This window comes from Cordyceps militaris (assembly GCF_000225605.1).
Source record: "Cordyceps militaris CM01 unplaced genomic scaffold CCM_S00001, whole genome shotgun sequence".
NCBI classification, from domain to species: domain Eukaryota; kingdom Fungi; phylum Ascomycota; class Sordariomycetes; order Hypocreales; family Cordycipitaceae; genus Cordyceps; species Cordyceps militaris.
The window spans coordinates 2,360,256-2,380,489 of NW_006271969.1; the positions used below are offsets into that span (position 1 = coordinate 2,360,256).

The 20,234-nt window shown below is 49.8% G+C and overlaps 3 protein-coding genes across 3 annotated transcripts; 1 reads left to right on the forward strand and 2 right to left on the reverse strand.

The window, feature by feature from the left end:
• Window positions 1-6,712: 6,712 nt before the first annotated feature.
• Window positions 6,713-7,933, forward strand: CCM_00760 (uncharacterized protein; the record flags this gene model as incomplete). Its single annotated transcript, XM_006665919.1, has 5 exons — window positions 6,713-6,994; window positions 7,191-7,247; window positions 7,449-7,663; window positions 7,721-7,827; window positions 7,884-7,933. The coding sequence occupies 5 exons, from the start codon at window positions 6,713-6,715 to the stop codon at window positions 7,931-7,933; spliced, it is 711 nt and encodes a 236-aa protein (XP_006665982.1).
• Window positions 7,934-17,187: 9,254 nt separating this feature from the next.
• CCM_00761 (guanine nucleotide-binding protein beta subunit-like protein) lies at window positions 17,188-18,581 on the reverse strand (the record flags this gene model as incomplete). The annotated part of the gene is made up of 5 exons (XM_006665920.1): window positions 17,188-17,619; window positions 17,822-18,139; window positions 18,202-18,328; window positions 18,398-18,435; window positions 18,540-18,581. 5 exons carry the CDS (start codon window positions 18,579-18,581, stop codon window positions 17,188-17,190), a joined length of 957 nt encoding a protein of 318 aa, XP_006665983.1.
• A 596-nt stretch (window positions 18,582-19,177) lies between these two features.
• CCM_00762 (bromodomain associated domain protein) lies at window positions 19,178-20,180 on the reverse strand (the record flags this gene model as incomplete). The annotated part of the gene is made up of 2 exons (XM_006665921.1): window positions 19,178-19,842; window positions 19,904-20,180. The coding sequence occupies 2 exons, from the start codon at window positions 20,178-20,180 to the stop codon at window positions 19,178-19,180; spliced, it is 942 nt and encodes a 313-aa protein (XP_006665984.1).
• Window positions 20,181-20,234: the final 54 nt, after the last annotated feature.

Here is a 20,234-nt window from a genome sequence, read left to right on the forward strand (position 1 = left end):
TTCCTGTTTTATGACTTGAAAAGCACATGCGAATGATGAGAGAGGTCGCAAGCTAGTGTGGTGGCATGAACATAGTAAATGAGCTGGCGGTTGTGGGCTGGACTACCCTGTAGCCGGTTGTTGGGAACAACACCTCGGGGTTCGTCTGAGGAACATGCATTCTACGCCCAATGTTGGGTCTTCCCTGTCGGCCATCAAGTGTCATTGCCCCCTCCAGGTCGACAACCCCAAGTCTATCCTATCACGCAGCGCGGCCTCCTGCTGTAGGTTTCATGTTATCTGATACCCTACATGGACAACCCTACATGGACAACAGACCCGACTCGGCTAAATGGAGACCGCTTTTCATATCAGATAAAGGATCCTGATACCGAATGACTGAGCCAAGATCAGGGACCTGATCACCGGCGTGATACAGCAGCTCAACGAGACCTTCCAGATCGCCTTCCGCGCACATCAAGTGAAAGGCGCGTGCTGGAGCGGCGTCGGGATGCGCCTCCAGATACACCTCCTCCCTCATGGACAGTGAAATATCCAACCTATCCTGTATACCGCCCTCGTTTGTATATCGTACCAAAATCGTGTGAATGTCCCCTGCACGAGAGCTGCCGGCTGTCAACGAGGCGAGTGTCGATATGTCCCCTTCACAAGTAGGACACCGGAAACTGGACGGTACCGAAGAAGCGTTGTCCATAAGGCATTGCCTATGTATAAGAATTAGCTACCAGCTATGTCCACTGACGCCCGCCAACCCGTAGCTTGTCCCTACCAGTGGTAATGGCAATGGCAGGAGAGTTCAATATCATCTGGAATATCAATAGTAACGACATCTCCCCTCTCGTCGTCACTATCAGCCATATGGAGCACAAGAGGCTCCTCACATGCTCTGCACGACGCCATGATGTTTTTATATCTCTGTGTTGAAGATTGCCGTGCACGCTAGGAAAATTTCCCAACCAGGCACTATGGCGGGAGCAGACCCGCCAAGGAATGTACTGCAGGTACTGGCTCTCATTCACCAGATAGCTATCAAGGGTCATGCACCTACTTTCTATACAACTCTGGCTGAATGCAGGGTTCTCAAGTCTCTCGCAAGTCAACGTAAAGAACGGAAAACTGATCGTATTCAAACCGACGGCGCTGACGACGGTGGCCCCTAGTTGTCAGCAAAACAGGCACCGACATTACCAGGGCGCCAAAATGCGTTGCGTTGCGCGGCGGCGGCGTGACCTTCATTGTTGCCCCACCAGCTATTACATCACTCTTTGCCCCCCGCCACAGCACTCCCCTCCAGTCGCAAACTCTCTCATCGAACCGACGTTGACCTACAGGGAAACATACCAGCCCCCCCCAAAAGAGGCAAAAAGTATGTGAACAGAACGTCAGCTCCTGCCAGTATTTCTAACGCAATGTTATATTTAGAGCTACGGTCCGCTAGCTCCGTATTAGCATTCGTCCACCGAGTATTGCGTCGACGAGCGAAACAGCAACGACGACCAACATTAATCACTAAAACATCGATCGAGAGGCTTGGAAAATGAATGTCCTCAAACTTCAAAAGTATAGTGATAGAGCGCATCGATCCATTCCGAAGCTGACTGCATAACTGTAGGAAATTTTCCCAGTTTCAGCAGAACGAGATTTTCTCGCTCTCGGATGCTTTCCAGCGACTCGATGTAGATGACCGAGGATACCTGGACGAGGCGACAGCAATCAAGGCCACCCAGCAAAGTGAAAATCTTCCGTATGATGTCGTACGGCAGGCGCTGAAGGAGGTTGACCTGGATTCTTCAAGACGCGTTGAGCTCGAAGACTATGTGGGAGTGAGTTGCACCGAGTACCCCAATCATACGTGAAATGTCTAACAGTCTTATCATAGCTTATTGCGAAACTTCGAGACTCGTCCCCTGCCCAGAAACGCATGTCTGCCGGGCCGGCCGCTTCTTCAAGTGGTGTGGTAACTCAGCGAGCGGGCGGCCACGCTTCCAAAGGCAGCGTCAGCGGCAAGATCCAAGTGCAAGGCTCCAGCGCAAACATTACGCACACAATCAACGAGGATGAACGAACAGAGTTCACTCGCCATATCAATGCCGTCCTAGCAGGTGATGCAGATATTGGCAGCCGCCTCCCATTTCCCACTGATACCTTTGAAATGTTTGACGACTGCAAGGACGGACTGGTTCTCGCCAAACTCATCAACGACAGTGTACCGGATACCATTGATGAGCGTGTTCTGAACATGCCTGGAAAGAAAAGCAAGAAACTCAACGCATTTCAAATGAGCGAGAACAACAACATCGTAATTGAGTCTTGCAAGGGTATTGGCTGTTCTGTCGTCAACATTGGCGCCGGCGACATCATAGAAGTGCGCGAGCATCTGATCCTGGGTCTTATTTGGCAAATTATCCGCCGCGGTCTTCTCGGAAAAATTGATATCAAGCTACATCCTGAGCTCTATCGCCTGCTGGAAGACGACGAAACCCTGGAACAATTTCTCCGGCTCCCACCCGAGCAGATTCTACTACGATGGTTTAATTATCATCTAAAGGCAGCGAACTGGTCTCGCAGGTTCGTAACAACGATATAACAAATATGTCCCAAGCTAACATTCCGATGAAGAGTCTCCAACTTCTCCACCGATGTCAAGGATGGAGAGAACTACGCTGTCTTGCTTGCGCAAATTGGAGGCGAACATGGTTGCACTAGAGCGCCACTTCAGACAAGAGATCTTCTGCAACGAGCCGAAGAAGTGTTACAGGAGGCTGACAAGCTCCAATGCAGGAAATTCCTCACTCCCAAATCGCTAGTTGCTGGTAACCCCAAGCTGAACCTTGCTTTCGTTGCCAATTTGTTCAACAACCATCCTGCCCTAGACCCAATCACAGAGGAAGAGAAGCTCGAAGTCGAGGATTTCGACGCCGAAGGAGAGAGAGAGGCAAGAGTTTTCACACTATGGCTTAACAGCTTGGATGTCCAGCCACCAGTGGTGTCATTTTTTGACGACCTTCGCGACGGCAACATTCTCCTGCAGGCGTACGACAAGGTCATACAAGGTTCCGTTAACTGGCGCCATGTTAACAAACCCCCGTCTCACGGTGGCGAAATGATCCGTTTCAAGGCTGTAGAGAATACCAATTATGTTATTGAACTCGGCAAGCAAATCGGGTTCTCGTTGGTTGGCATCCAGGGTGCTGATATCACTGACGGCCAAAGGACCCTGACTCTTGGCCTGGTGTGGCAACTCATGAGAAGGAATATTACGGTAACCCTTTCGTCTCTTGCGCAGAAACTTGGCAAGCGAGAAATTACTGATGCCGAAATGGTTCGCTGGGCAAATGACATGTCCAAGAGAGGTGGACGTAACTCTGCCATCCGATCGTTCAAGGACCCTGCCATTGCCACTGGCATTTTCTTGCTTGATGTGCTGAACGGCATCAAGAGCAGCTACGTTGACTACGACCTGGTCACCTCTGGACAGACAGACGCAGATGCCTACATGAACGCCAAACTTAGCATCAGCATTGCCCGAAAGCTCGGCGCCACAATATGGCTTGTGCCAGAAGATATCTGCCAAGTCCGAAGCCGTCTTGTGACAACCTTTATTGGTATGCTTATCATCAATCCGCCTCGAGTTTCTATTACTAACGTCTGGCAACACAGGATCCCTCATGGCTACTCACGAGAAGATGTAAGGGAGTGGCAAAAAAGCCCAACAACTCATGCGCAATAGTTTATCCGAACAGCGACGTGGTAGTGACTATGCCGCAAACTTAATTGATTTTGAATTGTCATAAAAAATATGTTGAAGAGAGACCGGTTGTCAACTTCGTAAAAAAAGAAAAGTGATTATCGAGATGCTTGGAGGGCGTTCTTGTCAAAGAATAAGGTACAAACTGCACAGGACGCTCGGACCAGTATATATACCGAGCCAGAAGACGAGATTACCCAGTGTTTCCCGGCCCACCAGCCATCGTGATTGGCTTAAACGAACGAGCTACTCACCGTAAGCAATTGATTCCTCTATAACATCGAAAGGACAATCAGATTCTCAACATACTGGCAATTGGCACATTTGCAAGACAAGCAAATATCCGCGTAGCTTTTTGAAGATGCACCACATGATAAATTCGTGAACGCAAGCGGAAAGAAAAAAGGTGATGATGGTTGCTGTGTGCTTGTTGACTTTTAATGATGAGATTGAACTGTGGTATACATGGCGAAGGAGAAAGACGTGAACTGGGCGATTCCAGTCTCGTGCGAACTGGTCCCAGGATACTGCAATACATTTTAGCCCAAGAAGCGAAAACAGCCAGGTAGTGAGCTTTTGATTACCACTGTTCCACCAAGCGTCGTAGAAGTGCCGGTCCGCAAAGTAGGTCAACTCCGCCAAGATGTTGAGAACAGTTTCCCATATCAAATACCATGTAAGCTGAAATGTTAGTAAAGATAAGGGGATTTTGAAAGGCCAAGCGCGTACCAGATACTCCATCATAAATGGAAAAAGCAGATCGCCGAGCAACCACGGGAATTCGCGAAGCCTCGCAAGCAGAGGCATACTTTCTTCTCGCATTTCAATCGTTACTAGCACGACAGGGTCTTTTGTTTCTGCGTTAGTGAAGGAGAATACTGATTGCGTTGGCTGTAAACATACATATGTAGTACTGAGAAACTTGAATCATCACAAAGATGATACCGATCATCGCAGAGACTTTCTCAGCCACATAACCCCAGTTGATCTTCTCAAGTCGAGGGTATTCGAGTTCATAAACCACCGTAGGGAGAGGAATCCATCCGTAGTGACCTAAGAAGGTGAGATTGTGAGGGTACGCCTTTGAAGAGTCGCTCGTTGTCCCTCTAAGATCCTTGCCAAGTGTATCAACCTCGTCCTTGATAGCTCTTTCAAACAGAGATACCTGCTGTTGACCCAGAGTTTCGGAGGCATCAATGATCTGTATAATACTGTCCAGATCAACGGAAGTGAGCTCAGAACCTGATGAGATGCCATTGAAATGGCGACTGGTATGCAAGGAAGTACCGGAAGGCGTGAACAAACCTTCGGAGACGGTTGAGTTAGCGGATAAGTCTTCTGCGCAGTCAATAAACTCTAATTTCTTGAGCTTGCTGAGTAGCAACTGTCGTCTGTGGTACTGAGTTGACAGATGGCCATTGTACGATGCGTATGAATGCTGTTTCATAAGCATAACGAGAGAATGCAAAACGAAGAACACTGTGTGCGTCCACGGCCAATCTCTGTAGACAGTCCACTTGACTGCTCCGGCTATAAAAAGAGCTTGCCAAATCTTAAAGGCCAGTCAGTCCACGTTGAATAAATGAAACGACTGTCTTACATGTTGCATTATCCAACCCTCTCGGTCCCAGTTCACGATTTTGACCAGGATGAGTTTTTGTTGAAGCCAAGTGACTGCTGTCAAGGCGCACATGAATCCGTCAGATAGTAGCAAGACAATGACTGAAGGGTGTTAAAACAGAACTGTCAGTTTCACCTAGTGGCATTCACGCACCGTCTCTATGAAACATAGTCTTCAAAATATCACTGGGACCCAGAAGATTTCCGTAGGTCCGCCAGTTGTTTGCCGATATTTTGCAAATAAGAAGCGCAACAGATAGCCAGAAAAGATTATAGAAGCCGTGGAACGGACTGTTTGCGGCTTCACTTTGGGCGTCAAATGTTGATACTTGTCGTGAGAAGACAAGTGCTTTGAATTTCGGGCGCTGTTCCGGTCGCTGATCCGTTGATTTGCTCGCAGAAGCCTTGGTATGAGATTCGTAATTGAGTTCGAGGCCATTGACAGCCAGATTTGAAGCCACCGTTGGAGCAATTTGCAGCCCTGTCAGGCGCTTATTTTGCTCGATTCTCTGACGTACGTCGGAATCGAGCGCAGATATGATGCTTGGACGGACATTTTCATCGTAGTCTTCTTCACTTTGCGTTTCTGATGATAGAATCGAATCATCAATGCAATGTGGCGTTAACTCAGAGGATACCACTGAATGCATCCTAAAGCTTCCAACGTTGCCAATGAGGCATGTATAAGGTTTTGTTTGCTCGCAGATGTGTCGACTTTCTTCACCCGATGATCTTGACGTTGGTTCTGTTCTCTACTGTCGTGCTCAACAACAGCTACTTAATGTCACAACAGGCGGCCAGATCAAGGTTGACTTCCTATGACAGGATAGTTTGTTTCACAAAATATACCGTCCGACCACTTGAATTATATTTGTGGCGAAAAGCTTGCCACAAATACACGAAGGCACGTAATTTCGCTGAAAGTCGTGGCGATGGGGCTGCTGAAGCATAGCATGGCCATGCGCTGCTGTGCACGCAATGAACGCTGTGCTGGCGGCCCAAGAAAAAATTGTGGCTTAACGAAGCCGTTCGAATAAAGAAGATGCGAATATATTTATTGTAATATAAACACTAGAGAGATCAATGTCTGCCCATAGACCTGGTTGCTCGCCATGGCTTGCTGAGTCTAGATGGAGATGGCTATGTACTCCGCAGTTGAATTCTAGCTATGACGTTGGCAATTTGCAAGGGAGGATTACCTAATTGCCCCACATATTCGATCTGGCGCATTCGAAATCTTTCCAGTCGACATGTCGCATGTTCAAGGCAAATAAGTTATTCGTTCCACCGTTGCATCACACGTTGTCAACTCTTTCGAGATAAGCTGCATTAAACTATTCAACTATGTCTCGCGGCAGCCAAACCTTGTATGTGACCGGTTTTAGCCACGGCACCCGCGCTCGCGACCTCGCATACGAGTTCGAACGGTATGTCAACTACGCTCTCGCCCTCGCCCTCGCCCTCGCCCTCGCCCTCGCCCTCGCCCTCGCCGCCCTCATCCGCATCCATACACGCGTCCTCTCCCCGTCGGATATGAGATTTACCCACGAATCATCGATCGCTCTGCACGAGCGACTCCTCTACCCGCGTTGGCGCCGCCCCCGCGCATCTCGTGCCCTCACGATCGTCAGACCCTGATTACCCATTTACCACGCGTCACTGCGCGCCCTCGGCTTAGTGGTTTCCATCATATTGGGAGGTCTCCATCCATAATCCATGTTCAATGGAGTGCGCTACTCCTTGAACTCATTGAGTTGAACGGGCTTCTCGGGAAATCCTTTCCCAAGTTCAACGAGCATTTGCTAACTTGACATCTGAAAAGCTACGGCCGCCTCGTTCGGTGCGATATTCCTGCGCCGCGATCTACTTCAAGCAGACTGTGAGTTTGATTTGAAGACATGCTGGGGCGACTGAAACTAATGGTTGATAGCTTTGCTTTCGTCGAGTATGAGGATCGTCGGGATGCAGATGACGCTTACCATGAGATGCACAACAAGCGCATCGGCCGCGACGACGCTCTGAAGATCGAGGTATTCCAACCTGGCCATTTCCTTGTGGTCCACATTGCTAACTTTCGTAGTGGGCAAGGACTCCCCCATCTGCTTCTTGGCGTTTCGAATCTGGTCGCGATCGTGACCGCCGCGCTGCTCGCTCTCCCCGACGTGGCAGATCTCCCTCACCTAGACGGAGCACTCGGGACCAATCTCCTCGCAAGGAAGACCGCCGTGATCGGGACCGTGACTACGATCGCGACAGCCGCAGAGATCGCGATAGATCGCGCAGCCCTGATAACCGGTTAGTGCCAGGAGTATCTTTTGGGTTTGGAGACAGACCACTAACAAGAAGCTGTAGGGATCGTGAACGTGACGCTAAAGACGACCGCGATGATCGTGACGACCGTGACGATCGTGATGACCGCGACAGAAGAGAAAACGGCGCTAATGGCGACGAGAGAAAGCGTAAGTGGCGAATCGAGAACAGCAATTCGCCGTTGACTTAATCTGACTTGATGCAGCTGTTGAGAGTCCTCCCCCAGCACCTGAAGACCTTGATGTGGCCGAGTAATTGTCCAGTCGTCCCATCGAAGCCTTGGAGATGCCCGGTCAAGTATCACCCAGCTGTTGTGCATTTTACGAGGCGAACAGCCAAGTCATGCACTCAATGGTGCGTTTTTATTTGAGAGCATAAACCGTGTATTACGTAGAGATGTGGCTATTGAGAGACTTTAGAAGTCTGCCAATTGCCGTTACCACTTTGCTGTCCAGGTTTTTTTTTTGTTAAACTGGCTCCGTGGAACCTGATTATATAGGTCAAAATGTAAGAATTTGTTACATCCGGAATCATATGTGCCGATTATCTATATTTTCTAAACTTGTGACACCAGCTGTTTGGAGAATGGCAGGGAAAGCAATGTACCGTACCACTCTGTAGAGGGGCCCCAGCTTTTCAGTGCCTCCTTGCCCGCCCAGTTATTTCGTACCTACTAGTACCTACCTACCTACTACTACTACTACCTTATATTATTAACTAGTACTCCCTACTAGAGGTATGTAGTGTCGTGGCCGATAATAACCCGAGGAGACTCACTACATGAAAAAAAAAGCTCTTCTCCTGCCGGCCTGACCCGAGCACTTCCTCCCACGTATTGTTTGAGACCAACCAAAAATCCTACTGCAACTGCATTCGATCCCCTATTGACGATACTCAACAGCGTCCTGCTACTGCCTCTTGCACGGCTGCTCGTCTGCCGGGCCAGGGGAAATCGACGTAGCTACGTTCCGCGCTGACCTAGGTCCTGGCCAGGACAACAACCAGTGGCTCTGCGCGACATTCCCTACGTGCGACGAAACCAGGCGAATTACACTTTGGAATATTTCTTTGCAAGGCGATACCGAAGCGAATGCGTGCCGGATAAACGACGCTAAGTACAGAACGGTGGCAGTCAGGAATCGTTGGCGCGTACTGGAGACTTGCGCCTGGATGCGCTTAAAATCCACGAAAGAGACCCCGGAGTTACTTTGAGGCAATAATTTGCTAAAATGTCAAGTGTATGACACCAATTGATCTGAACAATCACTCTCACGACAGCAAGCACCAGTCGCTAACATACATTAGCCCCTCTCTGATGCGACGAAGCCTCCAGGGCCGGCTGATGTACAATTTAGAGGGATCCGTGAATGGCTCTCTCAGCCAATTGCTGCGGCGTTCTGCGGAGGCGGCGTCGCTGGCGCAGTTTCTAGGACCGTCGTCTCCCCCCTCGAACGCCTCAAGATTCTTATGCAGGTACAGAGTGTTGGACGAGATGCATATAAAATGTCAGTCAGCCAAGCGCTGGCTAAAATGTGGCGGGAAGAAGGATGGAGAGGGTTCATGAGAGGAAACGGAACAAACTGCATCCGTATCGTGCCCTACTCTGCTGTACAATTCAGCAGCTACAACTTTTACAAGCGAGTATGCAAGACAAGATAATCATTGCCGAAACGCATCCTTACTGACTTCGGGAACTAGCACATATTCGAGACAACGCCTGGAGCTGAACTGGCTGCCGTGACGCGCTTAGTCTGTGGCGGACTTGCCGGCATAACGTCAGTTTTCCTAACATACCCACTTGACATTGTTAGAACTCGTTTGTCCATCCAATCGGCAAGCTTTGCTGAGTTGGGTAACCGTCCACAGAAGCTGCCCGGTATGTGGTCAACAATGGTTTCGATGTACCGGAGTGAAGGCGGTATAGCAGCCCTGTATCGTGGACTTGTTCCAACTGTGGCTGGCGTGGCACCATATGTGAGAAAGCCGTGACTACGCAAGTCTACAGTGAAACTAATATATCCTAGGTCGGACTTAACTTTATGGTTTATGAATCCGTCAGAAAGTACTTAACACCGGACGGCGAACAAAACCCCAACGCGGCCCGCAAACTGTTAGCTGGCGCCATCTCCGGAGCTGTGGCCCAGACTTGCACGTATCCATTGTAAGCTATGGCCGACTCTTTGTTTCGATACGAAGGGAGTGTTAACGTGATCAACTAGTGACGTCCTACGCCGGCGATTTCAGATCAATACCATGTCTGGAATGGGCTATAAGTATAAGTCGCTCCCTGACGCCGTGAAAGTCATCGTGGCTCAAGAAGGAGTCAAGGGCCTTTACAAGGGTATTGTGCCTAACCTACTGAAAGTCGCGCCGAGTATGGCGTCTAGTTGGCTCAGCTTCGAAGTCACTCGCGACTTCGTAGCAAGTCTGAAGCCAGAATCCAGTGAGATATCGCAATAGTGCGTGTATAAAAACCAGGGTGGTGAGAGTTTCCAGAGGCAGTTTCCCTTTGTTCTTCATCTGCGTGAGCCACAGCGTTCATTTATAGTCTACCTACTAGAAAGGTGTATCGGAGGTTGCGCATAGAAATATAGATAGCATCAGAGATGGGTCGCAGAGCGCTTGAATAGGCGGACACTATTGTGCAAAACTACCAAGATATCGCTATGCATGGGGGACAATACATATGTATATATCTAGGTACCTACGCGCGTGAGGGCTGTTTTTTAATAAGGCACTAGCCACGTTTTCCATTCAACATATAATTTTCCCCTAAAAATGGGTTTTAATATATAATAGTAGCCTAATAGCGTTATAATAGGGGAAAATGATCTATTAAATATAAGCCCTTTAAAAAGATAGGCCTACCTTGTGTATATAGTACCTACCTACCTTTTAAGATACCTAGGTACATGAGTAGGTGGCCGAGGCAAATCGCTGCTAGCAGCAGAATGCCCTAACTGCCGTAGCACACCGCCTGCACGTTGGAGATCCGGGGCCCACTCAGAAAAGCCAGAGACTGGCTCCTCGAAATTCGCTCTCGCCAACCATCACAATCGGGGTTTTTCTTCACTAACGCTCAACGAAACAACCGACAAAATGGGTACGTGAAGCATCGAAACACAGCCTCCGTATGCGAGTGGAAAGAAGTCTCTTGCCTTCTTTCTGCGGGCATGGCGTTCCTCTTCTTCGGAAGACTGAGAACCTGCATGAGCATACAAGGATTTTGGGCTGACGATTGCTTCATCTTGTAGGTATTGATCTCGACCGCCACCACGTCAAGTCGACGCACCGCAAGGCGCCCAAGAGCGACAATGTCTATCTCAAGCTCTTGGTAAAGCTTTACCGCTTCCTTGCCCGTACGTTTCCGCTCTGAACCACGGCGAAACGATCCCCGAATACTAACAAAGCTCAGGTCGTACCGACTCTTCCTTCAACAAGGTTGTTCTTCGCCGTCTTTTCATGTCCAAGATCAACCGCCCCCCCGTCTCTCTGTCGCGCATTGTTGGCAACATCAACAAGGAGGGCGAGAAGCGCACTGTTGTCGTGGTCGGCACCATCACTGACGACAACCGACTGCTCACCTTCCCCAAGGTGACCGTCGCTGCCCTCCGCTTCACCGCTACCGCCCGTGCTCGCATTGTCGCTGCTGGTGGTGATGCCATCACCCTGGACCAGCTTGCTCTCCGTGCGCCTACGGGCAGCAACACGCTGATCCTCCGCGGCCCAAAAAACAGCCGCGAGGCGTTCAAACACTTCGGTTTCGGTCCCCACAAGGGCAAGGTACGTGCAAACTGCTATGCATGACTTCCATATCAACAGATGCTAACTCCCCCGTAGAAGCCTCACGTCGTCTCAAAGGGCCGCAAGTTCGAGCGTGCCCGTGGTCGCAGACGCTCTCGCGGCTTCAAGGTCTAAGTTTAGACCCGGGAGAAAATGGAGAAAATGTCAGGATTTGGTGTGTGGCGCTAGCTTGGCGTTTAAGGCTAATAATAAATTGGCCTCGCCGATGTATTTTGCATGGATTGGGCTGGGCGTGCCTCGGTATCAAATACAAAAAATTATGACCTCAAAACACGACGAATATGGCTCTCTTCTCAGTTCAACTATATACGTGCTGCTTTTTGAGGCGATTTGGGAAGACGGAGGCTTACACATGCTGGATGATGTGACAGTTGTGTAACGTTTTTTTACGCACTTGATGCCTTGCGTCGCAATGCAACGAAGAAGGCCTCCTTGCTTTCCTGCTATAGTATTAGCTTTGGTTGTGTCCATTTGGGAAATGAGGCACTTGCAGTGCGTGAGGACCCGGGCTTTTCCCTGTGCACTCTAGAGAAGCTCCCCTTGAGTCTCTGCTCTAGTAGCTTATCCTCGGCGCCCTGATAGAATTTGCAGACAAAATGGCCACCAGTTTTAAGCGTTTCTTCAGCAAAATGTAATGCTGCGTAGCAGAGATCCTAATCATAAGAGCCCTGTTAAGATGTGCGGCTATTTTGGCCGGCGTAAGTGAATGCACTCACCATGCTGCCGGCATGATCGCGAAATGCCACGCCGCTCGTGTTCATCAGCCTGCACGGTATGGGTTACTCCAGATGTTCACAGTGAAGCGCCTCAGGATGCTGACATATCACTTAATACAATCTGCAGCACCGTTAGTTCCACATGTCAACGAACTATTCCTGGGTCGCTAGACTCACATCCACCACTTGCATTTTCTCGTCCTCTGCCACGGATGCCGCGGTGAGCCGCCCAACATCCACACAGCCTTGTTGATCCATGGCAAGGCTGCCGTGCATAGCTGCTTCACCTCCATGTCGTTTTGGGGGGTCTTGTATAGTTTCGCGTATGAAATCCTTTACCATTTTCTGAACTCCTAGTGAAAGAAAATCCCCCTGAAAGGTCGCGACACCTTTTGGTGGTTCAGCCGGGATGAGGTCGATGCCAATTACTTTGCCGCCGGGGCGAGTTCGATCTATTGCAACCTTTTCACTTAGTAGTTATGCTGGTTGTTCCTTTTTGTGACAACTTACTTGAGACCAGCTGCCTGGGGCGAAACCCTGCCATGTATCAGCCAATTGCTCTTCTCCGTGCTTGAATGCTTACCAAGTCTACCACGACGCTGCTTGGTTTGAAAAGGCGATATTTCGCGTCAATCTAGTCGCTCATGGTCAAGATATTGATATTTCTTTTTTGGATCGATAGGATGAATTTACCTCCATGAGTTTAAATGCTGCGCGGCTTTTGAGACCCTGGACTTTCGCTTCGCGTGCGTACGCATCATTTCCCTGTCGTTGCTTCCATCTGGAGTTGGACGACGAGAAGCGAAGAGAAATAAGTATGCGTGGTGTCCATAGGAAGGGGCGTCTGAGCACGTTGGAATGACACGTTGGTCCACACGTTAGATTCATAACGATATAGGCAACATCAGAGCGAATGGCTGGTCAGTTGTAACGGTGAAGTTTTGACCCTGAGACCCCGGACGCTGAAACCCCACTCGGTAGTTATGTACAAGGCAGGTGAATTCAAGGCCGAGAACGAGCGCCAGCCACGACGACCACAATTTCAATGTCTTGCACGCACAGTGTGGCAGCAAGGGAGTATTAAATAAATTTGAGTTTGTGAAGCTGTCGGAACATCACGCTAATAATAAAAGTATGCCACCATGTTTTCATTTGCACGAAGCTTGTCCGAGAGACAGTTCTACCCAATAAAGCTTGCGTTCACACCTCTTCTTTCCTTTTTGAGGGGAGAAAATGTGCTGCCCGGACCAGCGAAAGCATTCGCAACGCCGCGGAGTTGTGCCCGGGCTCTTTTAGCAGACGCACCCCTCAGCAGAGTGCTGGGGTCGTCATTGGTTTCCACCTCATCATCGTCGAACATGGTACGAACTCTCCCACCTAGTAACTTGCGCTTTTTCTTCTGTCCTTCTGCTTCTGCCCCTTGGTCTTCTGGTCCATCGCCTTGAGTAGAAAGTGCATCGGGCTTCAGCTCTGGATTCTGACATGCAGTTTCTGAAACTGGGTCTGCTTCATAGTCGTTGGCCAGTATCGCGTCAGTAACCTTCAGGAGACGTGCTCGTTTGCTCGTGGCGAATCTTGCCAACGTATTGGACTCATTCAAAAGGGGTCTACTCGAGAGAGTGCTGGCCCCAGCGTTATCTTTTATTAATGAAGTCGAGAGTTTTCGGCCTTTTGGTGTAGGGTGCTGAGCTTTGGCTGGAGACTTTACTCGAGAAGTCTTTCTCTTTCTTGCGTGCGGTTGCCTCGGACTGTCTTCCGAATCAACTCCGGAAGCAAATTTGTCTGAATCAAGTTCCGCGTAATCTGTGGCACCGCGGGACTTATTTAAGAAAGGAGTTATTGAAAAGTTGGACTTTTCGCCTACCAGAGCATGGTCTGCCCCCCGCCGTCGCTGCTGTCGAGTTTCTGAAATATTCTGGTCTCCAGAGGTTTGTGTATCGACATTGTCCAATGCCGTGTCGACCGCAGAACTTTGAGATTCAACTGATACCCGCGCTCGCTTAAACTTTGGCGATTTTGACTGAGGTTCTTCGATGATATTCACAGGTGTCTTCCTAATTATGGAGAGCTCGCGCCGATTTTTCTGCAGGTCTGCTTGCGCGTCTTTGAAGGCGCTCTGCAACTCTTTGAGTTTGATTTTCATGACCCCACACCGCTCTTTGTGTAGGTCCGTGTCGGCACGAGAGTCTGTGAGCTCCCTTTTCAAGTTTTCCTTTTCCTGTCTTTCTGTATTGAACTTGGCTTCGCACTGTTGCAGCTTGAACCGGAGATCTGATATGGCGCCCTTCTCGTCCGTTTTCTGGGAACGGGCCGTTAAGCGTTTTTCGTTCTCTAGTTGGACTTCCAGTGTGCTGACTTGGCGTTGCAAGTCTCCATTCGAGGCAACGACCGCCTGGTGCGAGGCAAGCTGTGACTTGAGTTGGTCCAATTGCGGGCGAAGACTTTCAAGTTCGCGTGTAAGTGTCGCCTTGTCTTGTAGAGCGCCATTTGACGCCTCAGCGGAGCTGTTTAAGTATTCTACGTCGATCTATAACGCATTAGAATTCTTGACAGTAAGCGCACCCATTTACATATGTATCTTACCTTGAGAGACTGGATTTCATCCCGCTGCTGTCGCAGCCTCGATTCCTGTTCAGATGACTGTCGCTTGGTCTCTAGCAGCTCCGTTCTCAGCGCCTCTACACTTTCTTCAAGAAATAGAGTACGAAGCTCCTTTTCGGATGCTAAATCCTCCAGGGCAGCCTTCGCATCACGTAGAGCAAGCGCTTCCAGAGAAAGTCTGCGCTCAGCTTCGTCACGATTGATCAACTCGACTGAATGAAGACCTTGTTGATATTTGTGATATAGCTGATGAATGCGTGACATGCGCTTTGAAGAATTAGCAGACTGAGAGTTATTTAAGCCGTGGCTGCTTACCTCACTCGTGGCCGTAGCCATTTTCCTCATCGACTTTTCTTGCAAAGACGGGTGCACTGTGATTATCGGATGCTGGGATGAGATGCTTAACAGTGCGCCGCTATGAGGCTATATGGGCACTTGAAAGATTTTGAATTGAAAAGAAGAGCGTTCAATGTGTTTTTTGCGCCTGAGTTAGTACTATGAGTGAATCACATCGCGTTGTTGCGTCTCAATACAAATAAACATGGGGACTCTATTCGGGCTAGTTAGTCCATGCGTGGGTCAACAAGCTTGGAGCTCCGTCTTTAGGTAAGCAGTCCAGCAAGGCCACCTAAACTTCAACTGATCTCGAAAACCTGAATGTACCTGTTTGTTCGGCCAACATCAACCATAATGCGTACCCTGTCGTCTCTGCTAGGCGCATGCCTCTTCATAGGATTCTCCACTGCTGAAAAGAAGTCATCCGAGGAACGATTCAGTGAATTCCATCAGCTGTCGAAAATCTCCCCTTCACTCCAGCTGAAGGAGACTTCATACAAGTCATTGACATCGTCTCCGCGCGACTACACCGCGGCTGTTCTGCTCACGGCCCTCGATGCGCGATTCGGATGCCAGCTTTGCCGCGAATTTCAGCCCGAATGGGACTTGGTAGCCAAAAGCTGGCTCAAGGGTGACAAGGTCGGAGAATCTAGACTGCTCTTTGGGTCCTTGGATTTTGAAAAAGGCAAGGATGTTTTTGCATCGGTTAGTCTTGACAGCCATCGATCAATTCTACATGTAGCTAACACTGGTGAAGCTTGGCCTTCAAACTGCCCCCGTCGTGCTGCTGTTCCCTCCTACCGAAGGTCCCCACGCGGCGTCTTCCTCCGAGCCAATTCGATACGACTTTACAACAGGGTAAGCTATCTGTTATCTGATGTATAATTTTGACATCTAACAAACTATAGTGCTGCTGGAGCTGAGAGTATTCAAGCCTGGCTTTCGCGACATATGGACGGCCGACCGACACCCCCCGTCAAACGACCTTTCAACTACATGCGCTGGGCGACTGGAATCACGATTTTGCTGGGAGTGGGAACTGCCTTGGCCACTGCTTCTCCCTATATTCTACCAATTATCCAGAACCGAAACATCTGGGCGTCCATCAGCCTAGTGTCTGTTCTCCTCTTCACGAGTGGCCACATGTTCAACCATATCCGCAAGGTCCCATACATTGCCGGGGACGGCAAAGGTGGAATATCGTACTTCGCTGGCGGTTTCCAAAATCAGTTCGGCCTTGAAACGCAAATCATTGCAGCCATCTGTGAGTGAATGGGATCAGAAATGGTGCTCTTATTCTGACGCGCTAATGCATGCTACAGACGGTTTACTCTCTTTCTGCACCATCACTCTCGCCGTAAAAGTGCCACGCATGACTGATGCGAAGACTCAACAAGTTGCTGTCCTTATCTGGGGCGCGGTCTTGTTTCTAATGTATAGCTTCCTCTTGAGCGTCTTCCGCTTCAAGAACGCGGGCTATCCATTCTCTCTCCCCCCTTTTATGTAAATGCTGCAATAAAATATGCCTCGGGGGTGTACTGTTCAACATCGCAGATGTGTCATTCTTTACACCGAGAGCACTATACATTACTTTCATGTATCATCTGCCTAGCTCGCGGGTCTGCCGCCGAGCGAGTTGATCGCGAGTCTGCTGACTGCCGGATCAATCAGCAGGCATACATGCCCGAGGACACCTCGTATTAGATAGGCCGTGTTTACTAGCTTAGACTAACTCTTTAAAACGGAACCCCTCCCTCTGCTAACTTGTTACATGCTTCTGGCTTACTGATACTGTACTGTACGATGCCTGGGGAATGAACATTTGAAATATCTTTTTTTTATTGCAAGAAGGAAGCGTAATGTGCAATGCCCTCTTTACATACTTCTTACAACGAACAAGGTGTTCTGCCTTGTCACATTGTTTCCTCGCCACCATTTTCTGTGCATCGATAAAGACAAAACCGAGGAGCACAACCATTTGACGCCCACCAGGATCTACCGATTTGCCATTTCACCTCACATACTCGTCGTTAAAACATCGTCGGGAACCATCTATGCCCGGGACATGACGCCCCAGGCGCGAATGACGTTGTCGGTGTAACCAGCGAACAGAGTCTGACCGTCAGCGGACCAGGCAAGGCTGACGCACTCCGGATCGTTGCTCTTCTTGCCAGTTTCGGTCTCAGTGAAGTCAGGCTTGAGCTCATCCACCTTGCTCTTCTTCTCCAGGTCGAAAATGATGATGCTGGTGGAGGTGGCCGCGCAGAGCCAGTAACGGTTGGGGGAGAAGACGAGGGCGTGGATCTCGTTGCTGGCGTTGAGGGAGTACAGGTGCTTGGACTCGTTGAGGTCCCACAGCATCGTCGTGCCGTCCTTGCCACCGGAAGCACATAGGGAGCCATCGGGAGAGATGGTGACGGTGTTGATGTAGCCAGTATGGCCGATGTGGTCGGTCTGCAGCTTGCAGGAAGAGAGCTCCCAAACCTGAGGTCAAGTCAGTCTCGTGGCCTCATACGAGAAATGCAGATGGTATATGTTTTTCAAGAACACAGATACGTTCATAATCAGGGCAAAGGTGTTAAAATAGTCTCATGGCCTCACGGGCTCTGAAGTAGCAAATACTTGGAGTTTGCAAACATCATGTGGAGAGGTATCTGGGTTGCGGCAAACAGCATAGATCACTGACCTTAACGAGCTTGTCCCAGCCACTGGAAACAATGACAGGGTTCTGAGGGTTGGGGCTGAAGCGGACGCAAGAAACCCACTCAGTGTGGCCCTTCTCGGAGATGGTGTACTTGCAGTCGCCGAGGGTGTTCCAGAGCTTGATGGTACGATCGCGGGAGCCGGAGACGATCTGACGGTTGTCGGCCGAGAACGAGACGGAGAGGACATCGTTGGTGTGGCCAACGAAGCGGCGAGTGGTGGTGCCGGTGGCAAGCTCCCACAAACGAAGGGTCTTGTCCCAAGAGGCAGAGAGAGCATAAGCGCCATCAGAGGAGATAACCTGGTCCGAGTATTAGCCAAATGTGCCCAGAGCCCAACTCAACAGGTCAAGAATCAACATACGCAGTCCGAGACGATGTGGGAGTGGCCGTGGAGCGACCGCTTAGGGTAACCGTACTCGGTCTCGTCACGGGTGAGGTTCCAAATGATCAGAGTCTTGTCTCGGGATCCAGAGAGAAGCATGTTGGGGCTAGAGAGCTGTTAGCAGGTTGGAATGCCGGTAATATATTAGTTGTCGCAAGTAGTCGGGTATTCGTACTTCTCCATGGAAGTCGCCAAGCTGGTGACCCAGCCATTCTGTACAAGCATTAGCAAACTCTTAAGGAACGGAACACCTTGAATGCGCCGCACGCTGGCAGGTTCTGAGGCATGAGCGGGCATGGGCAATAGAAAAAACGTACGTGGCCCTTGAGGGTTCCCTTGAGGATCAATTGTTCAGCCATTGGAGCGGTCCTAGGGTCGATGTGGAAAGTTCGACGTGTGAGGTTGGAAAGATTTCAGATCAGAGCCGGCTTCTGGTCAGTAAAACGCCCGTCAAGTCTGCCTGAATGCACCCTGGCTAAAATTAGGAATTTTTTTGTGCGGGTTCGAAATTAGGGCCGCAAGACTTCACCCCACTTTGGCGAGTTGGCTTCGAGTGGGGGTGTGCCTTGCTGTTTTAAAGCGGCCCTGGACGTGATTGACGTTGTCGCTGTCCGGTTACAAATCTTTCTAGAAACACTAATAAAATGGGCGGGCATGTTTGGTGGCCAGAAGCTGCCACAATCTCAGCATCACTCTGGACAGTAGGGCCCTGGTGACAGCTCGAGTTTCTACCAATAGGTACTAGGTATTCCTGAGAGGTCCAAAGTTTCCAGCTTAAGGCATCTCCGAATTATGATCCAGTCACACTGTTGAACCAGACTGGGTGTGGTATTGTTGTTAAGAAAAAAACACCATGCTAAAACGTGTCTGAATATGAGGGGTATCGTAAGTGCGGAATATCACCAGCCCTGCATCCGGGCAAAAGAATTAAGCAGTGCAGGTTTGAAGTCAAGCGTCAAGAGCTCTTCCCAGGAACGGTAGCCGATCGTTGACTTATGCGCGGAACATCCTTGCGAGAGAATGTTACATCTCCATTCACAATCATACTGTGATCTGCGATTTCCACCTGGCCCGTGGCGCTGCTCTTCGAATTTCCACCCATGAATCGCTTCATAGTTGACTCCCATAATCTGAATCGCTCTTTGCCTTGGTTGTCTCTCTCCACGAGGGTCTTGGCCTCTTTCTGCTTGCGCATCTTTGATGCGCGTACTAGTCGCCGTAGGGCATCTTCGCCTTGCTGAGCACTCAACGCGGCTTCTTCGCGGATCTTCTGGGAGTCTCGGGACCTCATGTCAGCTTGTGGCGTAAACTTATATGTATGTTTGCTAGGAAAATCGGGAAACGATGCCGGGATGTATGATTTTGCGTCCTTGTCCGCCTGACCACTTAGCTCAGAGCCAAGTAAAGGCAGTTGGTTAAACTCGGACGACAGATGCGCATTGTCGTGGTAAGGAAATGTTGGCATAGGGTCGACAGAAATGGGACTCCTCAGATGCGGCATTAATGATGATATTGGTAGGTTGTAGCGGTTGAGCATATTCTCGAAATCGGAAGGTATTGGGTGCTCGCGTCGCGATGCAATTGCGAGCCGCTTCGTTTCTTCGATGATGGACTCTAGATCTGCACTTCTGAGTAAGAATTATTGCTTCAGACGATCTAGACGCAAGCGAAAAGGACGTACAAGCTTCCACTAGCCCTGTAAAGCTCTCCATCACTTGGGGAGAGGTAGATTCAAAGCCAAGATGCGATGCAACAAGGGCTATGGAACGCTGTATACCGCATCGAGCATTAAAGTTCTGTGTCGGGGGAAAGCTGACTGCGGCGGGGGAGTCAAAATGCGCATCCTCCACTGTGCCTGGAGAGAAGCTATCTTCCATGACGGAGTCGTTGCCGTCGACGCGCCGCCTCTTCGCGACGGCTTCCTCGGGCATCGGCGGCGGGTCGCGCTTATCGGTCATCCTGATTGATATGAGGAAGACAAAAGGAAAAAGAAGCACAGCGCGTCTGCAAGA